At 33.7% G+C, this 12,085-nt stretch overlaps 1 protein-coding gene across 3 annotated transcripts in view; it reads right to left on the minus strand.

The window, feature by feature from the left end:
* The window catches only part of LOC108694272, an 11,517-nt gene extending 2,020 nt beyond the window's left edge, over nt 1-9,497 (minus strand). The window contains exons 1-13 of one of the 3 annotated variants that reach the window (XM_018203653.1): nt 8,863-9,497; nt 6,796-6,933; nt 5,338-5,534; nt 4,697-4,838; nt 4,499-4,595; nt 4,180-4,374; nt 3,659-3,811; nt 3,296-3,569; nt 2,936-3,211; nt 2,649-2,856; nt 1,822-2,009; nt 1,444-1,733; nt 453-686 (exon numbers count right to left, since the gene is read on the minus strand). In XM_018203653.1, the coding sequence (XP_018059142.1) occupies nt 453-686; nt 1,444-1,733; nt 1,822-2,009; nt 2,649-2,856; nt 2,936-3,211; nt 3,296-3,569; nt 3,659-3,811; nt 4,180-4,374; nt 4,499-4,595; nt 4,697-4,838; nt 5,338-5,534; nt 6,796-6,926 (2,385 nt within the window). In that variant the 5' untranslated portion in view covers nt 6,927-6,933; nt 8,863-9,497. Of the gene's footprint in view, nt 1-452; nt 687-1,443; nt 1,734-1,821; nt 2,010-2,648; nt 2,857-2,935; nt 3,212-3,295; nt 3,570-3,658; nt 3,812-4,179; nt 4,375-4,498; nt 4,596-4,696; nt 4,839-5,337; nt 5,535-6,795; nt 6,934-8,607 lie in introns of all 3 variants that reach the window. The other 2 variants (XM_018203652.1, XM_018203654.1) reach the window with 2 other exon arrangements.
* Between the last annotated feature and the right edge of the window lie 2,588 nt (nt 9,498-12,085).

Here is a 12,085-nt window from a genome sequence, read left to right on the forward strand (position 1 = left end):
GATACACATACAAAACTAAATGGTTATTATCGTTTTAGTTCACATGGAGAATTATTCTGCCTTTTATCGTAACAATAAAGAGAAGAATATGTATATGGACGATATTTTCGCTCTTGGTGGTTAATAACAAATAGAACAAAAGAATAAGAAATGTGAGTGAAGAACTGTAAGTCGGATAGATTGAGAGACAGATAAATATATTAGTTCTTTAAGAATCTTAAACATGAGGAAGATTTCAATCCGCATATCATGCATCAAGTCAAAAGACACAAAAAGAATTTAAAAAATAGAAGAAATGAAAACATGTCGGACAGTCTTATCCCGACGAGTTATATCTTGGCCGAGGCTACAGAAAATGCTCTTTATCCAAGCAATTTTAAATAACGGATTGAATACAGTTGCTGTCTCATGCATTGCGATTATACGTGATGCGATCAAATCAACAGAATCACCTGCGAGACACCGAGCGTGCTCGCTTCGCGGGTTTCACGCTCATTCGCCGTCTGTCCCGATTCGGACATGGGCGGTGTAGATAGGCGTACGGTCGTATGATCATCGACCAACGTTTGGAACACTTCCGACGTGACTGTGACAACCCAAAGTTTCCTACGTTGGGCGTCCTTCGTCTCTTTTACCATCTCGCACGAGGCGTCCTCGTAGCAATCTACGTCTTCGGACTCAGACACCTGTATAGCATTTCTGCCTATAGTCCAAACTCAAAACTTTTCTTTTACTGATTATTCTACATTAGCTTCGCTCGACCAAATCGAGTCGGACTGTCTCTCATTCCATCTTACTACTCATAACGAAGGTATGTATTTCAAAGGTATATCTGAATGTTTTTATAATACAAGTGTGTCTGTGTTTAATACAAATTAAAGATTTGCTTCTCAAGTTTGTTTTAGTTCCCAAAAGAAAGCAGTTCAACTTAATGAAGAATACTGAAGCAATGAAGTAATAACTTAATCAATTCAACCAATTAAAAGTAATATTGTGTCAATGGCTACGTTCAGTAGATTCAACAGTTGAGTGAACGCTTGCTGTTATTGATGTATTCTTCTAAAATTCTGATTGGATGATCTAAAAGAATACATCGATAATAGCGAGCACTGTTGAGTATGCTCAATGTTATAATTTCACATTCAATAATAAATATAACACATAATGTTACATAACAATTATATTATTGAATATGAAATCATGACATTAATATTACATGATTTTTAGTTAGCTGAGAAATTTTTATATTTTAAATGCTTTATTTCAGGAATCAAAGAAGTCGCGATCGTGTTCGTGATTATTTATACAAAGTGAATTTTATCGCGAGGAACTAAAAACTTGAGCCTTTTTATTCTATTAAAGCTTTGAATATCCAGATTCTACTTTCTACTAATTCAGGTATCTCTTTCGCAAAGAACATGTATTTAATCGAATGTTTCTTACTGATTGCTGTCTCCGATTTTTCTGTCGAGCGAGCTCCAAGCTGAGACTCCTCACAGCTAAAGCTAGTTTGTGTTGCTGATTTACGTCGGCGTCGATGAACGGCTGTGGTTCGCCCTCCTGGACCGGCACGCCTGCAAATGATTCGCTCAGAGCGCGTTTCAGAAGTGAACCGGCGAATCGTACAACCGCTCGATCTCTCGCATCTAATTCCCGGTTCTCGTCCGCTACTATCGGATCCTCCAGCCACTTTGACAATTGCTCGTAGACCTCCTCCAGCTCAGAACAGAAATCTACGAGCGTGAAAGTTTAGGTTTTTCTATTGATTCATCCTCGCCAGGAACAAATGTGCTTACTTAATTTTTATCAAATTATACTCGCCAGAATTGTACTCGGTGCTGAAACTATACTTGCTGCTCGCACTCGTGTCCTTCCTCTGAAACATAGGCCCCTGACTCTGCCGGAATCGGCCAAGCCACTTTTGTTCTGCTTCCAGAGACTCCTTCAGGAACTCTTCGTCCACTGTTTCGTCCCGCAAAACGAAACCCCTCGAACCTCCTCTTCTCAATCTACAAAGTTGAGTTCGGTAAAAGTCAATTTAAATGATATATAAAAAGTATTGAAAAGAATAGTTTTATCTAAAAACTTTGCTAGATATAGATTTGGAAAATGATTTTGTTTGAAGCATCAAAATAAACTGTTGCAACGGATTAAATAGTATAACGACAAATCTATAACCTATATTGGAAGAACATTAAAAATGCAAAATAACTGATATTATATATAATTTTCTCATTGAATTCATATTTTGCCTCAATAGAGCTAAGGTTGTTGAATATTATCTATTATCGAAAAAGAATTTGAAAAACCGTTTTGCAAAAATTTTGCAGATGGACAAATCTAATAAATATCTACAAAATAATTTTGTTAGAATGAAATGAAATCTTTTGCAGCATTATCATCAACATTTAAAACTCTACATAATTATTTTGATGATCCAACAAATTTACATGCAAATCTGTATCTAGCTAAATTTTTCCTAAACATCCTTTAGAAAGACCATTCTTTTCTAATAATTTCTAATAAGTAATATAATTAAAAATATTATCTTTCATCGTTTAATTGTTTTTATCGTTGAACTGTTCAAACTTTTAATACATATTAATATTTTTTCACGACTAATTTAGCGCCAATATTTTTCGACGCACTTGATGTCTTGATCGCCGACGTGGCTACCGCTGACGCTTATACCAACGGCATAACTGCTCTCGCCAGAAGAAGTGTTTGAGGAAGTCACCCCCGTCGCCGTACTTTCTCGTTTGAGAGCGTCTTTCAGTCGCTGCGCGAATGTTCCTCTTCTCTCGGGGGTATCTAATTGTGCGCTATAGCGTTTGGTCATCTTTTGCTCTTCTTCCTCTGAAAATCGTTCAATTAATTAAGAAACATACATTTTTATTTTCTTTCTATAAATCATCCCATAGTTATTTTATCGTACCAGGTTCCTCATCGATGGTTTCCTTAGCGCTATGGAAACTATCCGTGCTCTGACTGTTGCAACTGCTATAAACCGACATCTGGCCGAGTTGTCGCGTCACTGGCAACACCTCGCCACTAGATCCAAGCACGATGAATCTGTTCTTTCGGTTTGTGTAACTTGCGTCCTTGCACACTTTGTGAGGACTAGGCGGTCTCATTGATTTACCATTAGGCCTACTACGCACTTCCGTCGCGTTCTCCAATTTGTGTCGCTCGTCGCGGAGAACCTGCTTATCTATTCGTAGAAGAAAATAGGCAGATCGTAGACATCGAAAGACTGGTTTTAGCAAATTATGCAAAAATTATACGCGTCTCCCACCTGTCTTGGAATTATTGCTCGTGAAAACTTTGTCCTCGCCTTCCATTTCCGGCGGCGTGCTGCTGAAGCTCTCGCCGATCGGCGATAATCTGCGGGAGCCCAGGCCGATTTCCGCTTCCAGTTCATTCTTGATCGGATCCGTGGGGCTGCTGGGCATGTGTCTCTGACGAAATCCCAGCAGCGACTTGTTCATCTCCCTCAAGATGTTGTCCTCCTCGTACTGCGTCAATGGCAATCGCGAGTAGTCCTCGGGATCTATGCAGCAGACCGTTACCTGCGCTCGGAAAACTGTACGATTGTTTGCCTTCCCATCGCAGATAGCGTGAAAATCCGCGCGAATCCGAGATCCCGCACTTCACTCACCACGTTCGGCTTCGAGATACCCTCGAATATCGCCTTATGCCGCGGATCGTTTATCCTTGACATATGTCTGACACCCTCGATTATTAGTACTTCGTTGTCTTCTAAGGCCTCGACGGATATTATCGCAGCAAGTATTTCCGGATGTGTCGCTACCTGTAAAAAGAATCAAATTTGCAATCTCGATTTGATACATACACACATTAATTTTAATTATATATTGAAGAATGAATTTGCAGCAAAAAAAAATAATTTCAAGACAGATGAGAACTTGGAGATGATCTGTAATTTATTCAAATTAATTCTTTAATCTTTATATCTAAATAAATATAAGCTTTTTTTTTAAGAATTAATTAAAAGAGACACTTAACAAATTTTCTCTAATTTATTACAAGTCATAAAATAAAACCTAAACAATTTGTGTTTATTTTTTTCTGAGTTCTAGATTCATTAAAGTACTGATATATAATTAAGAAGATTCTTAACGTTAAGAGTTATAATAATAATTTTTTCAAATTAGTTACATGTACAGTCTCCTGCGTGACATCACCATCCAGCACACCGCCACCAATTTTAGCATTCGCGAAGCAAACTTGTAGTACTTTTGATTCCGCCTCAACTCGTTCCAACCGTCCCTCGTGACGTATCGTCAGCGGACACAAAGGTACGTTACTTTCCAACCAATCTTCGATTGTCAGCCATTGCTTAGATGTCATTACCTGCGAAATTATTAAGTTTTATATTTTGTAAAAAGAAAATGAGAGGGAGACAATTTCAAAATAAATCAAATATCAATATAAATCAAATATAAAATAAGTATCAATTGAATCGTGCATTGCATACCTGTCTAGAAATTATTAGACGGCCATCGAGTGCATGTTCCGTTTCGAGATAATTATAATAATGAAAAATACTTTTGAGTTTGGCTTTCTGTGCATTTCTGGAAAACGATAAAATATTTAAAAACTTATCTCGCTTTTTCTCTTAAATTCAAAGTAACAGATTTTTTTTGACGATTTGGCGCGCTCGGGAATCACTCACTTGTGGAGGTGTCTGAAGAAATTTGTGAAATTGAAATCGCGTAATGTAGGGTGAGTCTTCACTGTTCTCTTCGGATATGTTGAGAAGAATGCGTTCGCGATTAAAGAGGAGACGAAGGCATAATTATATTCGACGCTGTCGCCTACATAAGATGAATTCATTTTTATATTATCGAATTCTACTTGTATCTTACAAGTAAAAAAATTTCATAATTTTTTAAAAGATTTGGATACTTAAAATTTATGAATATTTCTGAAAAATATTTTTAATTTCTTCAGATTTTGAGCATTCTTCAGAAATTATGGAAAAATCGTAGAATCTCAGAATTCATATATATGTATAAAAGAATTCTATAGAAAAGCTATAGACATTCTCAGTATTCTGGAAAGTTCCAAAATAAAGAAAAAAACTGAGAAAGTTTCTAAAAGATTATAAAATTATATAGAAATTCCGAAAAATTTTAAGATTATATAAAAATTCTGAAAAATTATAAAGAATTCTAAGAAAAATTTTCATCAGAATAGATGTATGTATATTTATCATACAAGTGCCGATTTGTGAGATCGTTAAAAATAGTTGAATAGTAAGGTACTGTTTTACATGACTACAATTACTTTGTAGAATGTCGAATCTCGCGGTACCTTGCTGCTGGAGGCTAAAGTGTAAGCCTTGAGGGGGTTTTGTAGATTTTAAGGCCTTCGCCTGTTCCACTATTCGCGGTATTGTCTTCGTGAACACTTGCTCTCGTTCCGCGAGATCGAGGTCATTGTCTAGGAAGGTTCCCAACATGGAGAATAGGTCGGCGTCTTGCACGTCTTCCTCGGGATCGAGGCTTATGCTGAACGAAACAAATGCATTGCGTATTTCAATATCGTAAAAGCAATTACGAACTTCGTTATTATTTATTGTATATGATACTATAAGTGATTGTTTATCAATCCATTTTTCCGTTCTTAGATATTGCTCCTTCAAAAGTGAAATACAAAAAATTATAAGTTTCCTAGAAAAACGAAAAAACTACTTTTCAACTTATTGGAAAAGAAATACAGTGAGCGCAAAAAGTATTCGTACAAAGAAAATATTTTTTTAAATATTTTATTTTTAAAAAGTAAATATTATCCAGTTGAGAAATAAGTTATCGAATTGATATTTAATTGATATCGATACGATGGTTTCAACATCAATTTGACATCGATTCAATGTTTAATTGACGATAATTTCTTGCTGAGTAATTAACAATTTATTTACAAAGAATAAAATAGACTTATGTATGTTTCTTAAAATTATACATAGCAAAAAAATGTGTATTAATTATAGAAAATATGTCATCTGATAAATAAGCGAAAATTAAAATTGTATTGTTCGGATGTTCAAAAAATATTCGTAAAGTCGAGATATTTAGCTTCTAAAATCAAGAATATATGCGAAACTCATTTATTAATGTAAGAATAGAATATATTCATTGTATAAAATTGCTAATTAATGCTTATTTTCTACAAATATTTTTTTTTATAGAAAATTTCTTTGTACAAATACTTTTTGCTTTCACTGTATATTTTTAATAAAATATTTTTGTTATTTTTTTACTTTATAATTCTTTAAAAAAACCACCATTTTTAGTTGTGACGATTTTAATTCACTTTTGATATTTGATTTGAGTAATGTTTACTTAACTCATTCGTAGTACTAATTTAAAAATCATTTTTTTAGTTATGTCACTTAAGCTTAAAAATAAGTAAGCAATGTGAGAATGATTTGAAATATCCAAATATATAGATAGACAGATTTGAAAATAATTGTGTTAAACTACCAAAATAATTATATAAGATACTCAAATTGGTTGCTAGAATGTTAAAATTTTATGCATCATTACTCATCATTTTGAGATTTCCACGTAATTATTTTGACGGTCCAATAAAATTATTTTCAGATCTGTAATTAAATTTTTAGATATTTCAGCCAAATTGTTCTTTCCATGTAGCATTACTCTGAAATAGAATTTCATTTAAAAAAACAAATATTAAATATTTATATAAATATATTAAAAAATATGGTATTAATAGGCGATGTAAAGGAAGAGTAAGTAATGCGAATCGTACTTGCACATATCATGCAATCGTTGCATCGCGTCTACTAGGTCCTCTGAGTTTTTAGCCGAGGCGGCCTTGTCCAATTGCTTTACAACAGCTGGCCACCAAGGCAGGTCACACGGTAACATTACTAGAGCCATTGTGGATCTGTGAAGCACAGAGAAACAATCGGAATGTATAATTTAACGGAGTAACCATCGCCTTACTTGCCAGATACGAATTATAGTCCTTCGTCAGAAAGACGCGTCGAACGAATCTTTGAGAAGTTAGTACAATGTGCAATTTTTCATGCATCCAGCGAGACGTATACTTTGGAAATGCGCTGATCGATTTGGATTTACTGTCGTGGCGTGATATGTCAAAGTTATGCGTGATAGACGCGCCGAAGTAGCGCGATCGTGGAATAAAACTAGCCGGAGGAAAGTTATAATCGGTCCCCTTCCCTACTCGTAAATCTTCCGTAATCGTCTGAGGCATTTACATACGAATTACAAATTTATTTAATATAATCAATTGATTTTATAATATTATATAATCAATTTTTTTATTACATGATTCAAATCGAAATCGAAGCTTAATGAGTATTCATGTCAATAACTATTATCCTTAAAAAAAAAAATCTTTATTATACTTTAAAAATTCTTGACTTTAACGTAATAAATTAAATAAGAATCTTACATGAATAAATCATTTAAATAAAGAAAAGCGAGATATAATCGAGATTAGATTTTAGTGTCTATAATAACATTTATATGTAAATATTTTAAATACTCCGATAAATACAGTAATATAACATCAATGTTATAATTTCACACTTACTTTACACAAACATAAATATAACACGTTGTATATAACAATTATATCAAGTGTGAAATTATAACATTGATGTTTTGTTACTTTGTATTTACTGGGACATTTTCCAATTATGTAAAATTGCGCACCAATTACTGTCTTGAAACGCAATCATAAACTAAAGCGAAAATAATAATATCACAAATTAAATTAATCGTCAATTTAACCCGTAATATATGATATTCTAATCTTTTACTGCACACACGATGGGTCGTTTGTATCTTGAATCAATTTTCATCTCTTACAAATGCAAAAATTATTAAGTGATTGTCATATAACACTTTAACATCTTTAGAAATTTATGAAATGATGTATTAAAAAATAAAGGAAAAGGTACAAATCAGTATTTAGCCAAATACTCTTAAATTTAAAAAAAAAGAAATGCACAGGAATAATCCAATCGTATATTAAAGATTAATAATTAGATATCAAGATTTATAAGTCTATTCTATAACTTTTAACGATAATTCGGTATCATTATACTGTCGTTGCGTAGTTTTTTCACCATATAAAATACCTGCGCAACGATCTTCCTAGCGACTAAATTATCGTTAAAAAGAAAAAGTTTACAGAATAGATATCTATTAATCTCGACTATAATTGGCTCTTCGCGTTTTGATCGTAGCGTTTAGATCGCACAATCAGATTACAGATGCTAAAGCCTTAAATTTTGAGTACGTTTAAAATTTTAAACTCCGATTTTCAATTTCGCAAACGTGATGTTTAAATATTAACTAGTAAAGATCTCGACGTCAAAATAGTTCTTAAAGATTTGGATTAAATTCTAGAATTTCCAAGTACTCAAATTTTCGATCATATAATCACAGATGCTAAAATCTTACAAATTTTGAATATGTCTACATAATTTTTTAAATATTGGTTCTACAATGTTTTAAACGTCTAGCAGATTGAACACAAAAGAATCCGAGATTTTCTCATTACATCGATTATTTTTCAATCTTATCTCACGCGTCTAAAGTGTCGACATTCGTATTCCCTCTTGAGAGGAAAACGCCTGGTCACGCACGCAGGCGCAGGCCGGAGGGTTGGCTGGTTAGTAACCTCGTCCCACGAGGCGAATATAATTAGTCTCTCTTTCACCGGGGAGGGAATTCACCGGTCGTCGACGGGACAGCGAAGACGAGCGTGCAACTGGCCGCCACCGCGGACCTCCAGCGCTGAGCTCCGTTTACATAATCACCTCCTTTGTCCCTCGCGACTTACGTCGGATCAGCTGACGCGTATAAACGACAGGTCTCACATCTTGCGCTCCGTTGATGTCGCGATGATGTTGATCACCGTCGGCGATGATCCCGGCGTCCTGATCGCGAAACGCCGGCACATAGTCGAGCGGGAGGGTGACACACGACGGCACTCTCGCGTTTCGTTACCCCATCGGCTGCCCCAGGATCAACCCCGCGAATCCTGTAACGGGATATCCCCGTCCCTCGTCGTCCCAAGTCTCTCTCTCTCTCTCTCTCTCCTTTCTCTCTCTCCCCCCTCTCTCTCTCTCGCGATTTACGTGGAGTCCAAGACTTTGCGGAGTCAATCTATTGGAGACCAAAGTATTCACGATTCGGTTTCGTTCCTCGATTCACAACCAATCGAGGCACTTCCGGACTTCGAGAGACGAGGGTTTTTTTTTTCCTTGGAGGAGGAAATCCGGAGTATATGAGCGCGTCGCACCCTCCCGCCGGCTCGATTGATCGTCGTCGCGGCCGTAGCGGAGCCAAGCGGAGCGGAGTTGAAAGGCGCCGCGCGAGTAGCGAACCGTTACTACTGCGATCTGGACTACCCGTTACTACTACCGTCGCACCGCTTGCTATCCGTAACCACTTCCTCGTCCCCCGCGTGATTCCCAACGCTCTCTCGCCTCGTCTCTGTCGCTACTTTAACCGTCGCGAGCGGCGGTCAGCGTTGCACCCGTTATTTATAGAAAACGGCGCCGGCGCCCTGCCAAACTCTATATAGATGCGATATCGTGTAGTAAGTCAAAAATTGACCAAATTACCCTGGTCAGACCAGAACAAAAGTCTGCGCGGCAGTCACGTGTTTTTTAAACAAAGTTGGGTGGTAACTAGTTAATAAGTTAAAAATTAAAAAGTTAATAACTTTTTAACTTAATTTAGTCATTTTTATATGTTTTTAATTCATTAACTTTTTTCTTTTTAAGTTAAAGTTCTTTTATTTCTTTATAAAAGTCAATGTTATTTTCTATAAAATGTTAAACGTTAAAGAATTAAGTTAGATTTAAAATAAGAAAAGAACTCAATGATTGTGATCGCGACGCTCGTAATGCCCAAAGATGATTGTGGGTTAGATCTGCATTTAGGAAATCAATTATTACTATTCGTCATAGTATTCTTGTTTTACGTCTAATAAATAATAATGAAAGAATAAAAACTTTTTATTTATATATAATTTTTAAAGAATGTACAGATTTGACCAGCACAAAGGAGAACAAAATCATTTAAAAGTCACATTTTATTTTTTTATAATATAAATATCAAAATATGAAAGTACCTGTAGAAACAACTAAAAATCAGTTTTTTATTATACAAGAAATAATTTTGTTATTTCATATAATTTAAAAATAAAATATTTAATTTATTTGATATGATCTATAATTCAAATTGTTTTGTCATTCAGAATAATTTGATTTTAAGAAAAATTAGGATATTCTGATTTGATAAAAATAATATTTTTCAAAATTAAATTTTATTTAATTTGAATTAATTTAACATAACTTTAACTGAATTAGTTTTTTGTTCACTTAACTTTTAACTGAACTGAATTAATTTTATAAGTCATTAATTTTAACTTAATTTAATTTCAGAAAAAAAATATTAAGTTATGCAAACTTGTTTTTAAAGTTTCGAAAAAGCATATGATTGTATTGAATTTTATTCGACTGTTTGTTAAAATTTCTATGTCCAGATGATCTGAAATTTTTTTCAAAACTTAAAATGATTATACATAATTTTTTTGAATATAGAATTATTGGTTTTCACATATCCCTACGGTTAATCTAATAATCTGAATTAGAGATTTGAATAATTTTTCGAAAACAGTTTTGGATATCGTATTGCATTTTTAGCAATATTGATAGAATTCAGTTTATTTCTTTCTTTTTTTACAGTAGATTAATTTTTCGGGATACCTTTGTTTAATAAATTTTTGTAGATTGAATTTGAAAATTTTTTCCGAAAATACTGTTTTTGAAATTATTATTAATTATATTTTGAAAGGATCACTATAGGATTCATATATTTTAGTTGGATTAAGAGTAAGCTACAGCTTTTAGAACGGGATAAGCAATTCTCTCAGAAGTTATTATCAAAATCCGAACTATGTATATACTTTTGCCTGCTTCAAGTTATTTGCAAGATTCTATAGCATATCCGTAAGCTGCATACTTCATTCAACAACTCTTCTAAACTATCCAAGTATCGATGTAGAAGACTACTACTGTATCGATAGTAGGTTGCAGTAACTCGACATATTCGAGCAAGGAAAGATGTGATGTCTTGCTATATCTTTTTTGTCTTTCTTCTCTTTTAATCTCTTTAATCTTTTAATCTCAGAGTAAGATATTATGATACAAAAAACGACGAATGATCGTCGTTTTTTTTCAGCAACCAATCTGCAACAGAGATACGTCTGATATGTTGATTTGGCAAGAAGAACTAGTAATCCGATACGAAACTACAGTGGCAAATTATTGGCAGTTCGCCATTAGCAACCTTGTACCAGATTTACTCAACGTTTACTCATAACTATAAATACGTTGCATGCTTGAACACAATCTATCTTCAATATACCTGGTCGATTCGCCGATGACGTATAATTGTTGAATATATTACGTTTTATGTTATAACTAAATTCTCAAAAGCCGAAATTAATTCTATTTTTTTTTTATTTTTTTATTTTGATATCCAAGTTTATGATTACTTTACAATTCTGCAGAACACAAAACTAACAGTAACATCACATCAATATTATAATTTCCCGTTCAACTACATATATATAATACAACACATGTTGTACATGACAGTTATACTAAATAGAAAATTGTCACATTGATGAATATGACTGTTAGTAGTTTGTGTTTTGTAGGAACTTTATTAATTTTCTTTATTCGATTTTTGTGGAGCTAGTTGAATTCGATTTCTGAAAGGTTCATGTCATGTATCAAAAAATAATACACAGTTACAGTTACTTAAAACCGAGTCATTATTTTTCTCTGTTAATTTTTTATATTCTTTGCATTGTTATATTCTTTGCATTACTTTAAATACAGGAATCTTATATATTTTTAAACTAAATTATTTATTTATTATACTAAGCATCATTATATGCTACATTTTTTATAATAAATTAATATATCCAATATATACATTTGGAATCAAAATTATGAAATAAATATAAAGATATATATATATATATA

This window comes from Atta colombica, unplaced genomic scaffold, assembly GCF_001594045.1.
Source record: "Atta colombica isolate Treedump-2 unplaced genomic scaffold, Acol1.0 scaffold12, whole genome shotgun sequence".
Taxonomy (NCBI): Eukaryota; Metazoa; Arthropoda; class Insecta; order Hymenoptera; family Formicidae; genus Atta; species Atta colombica.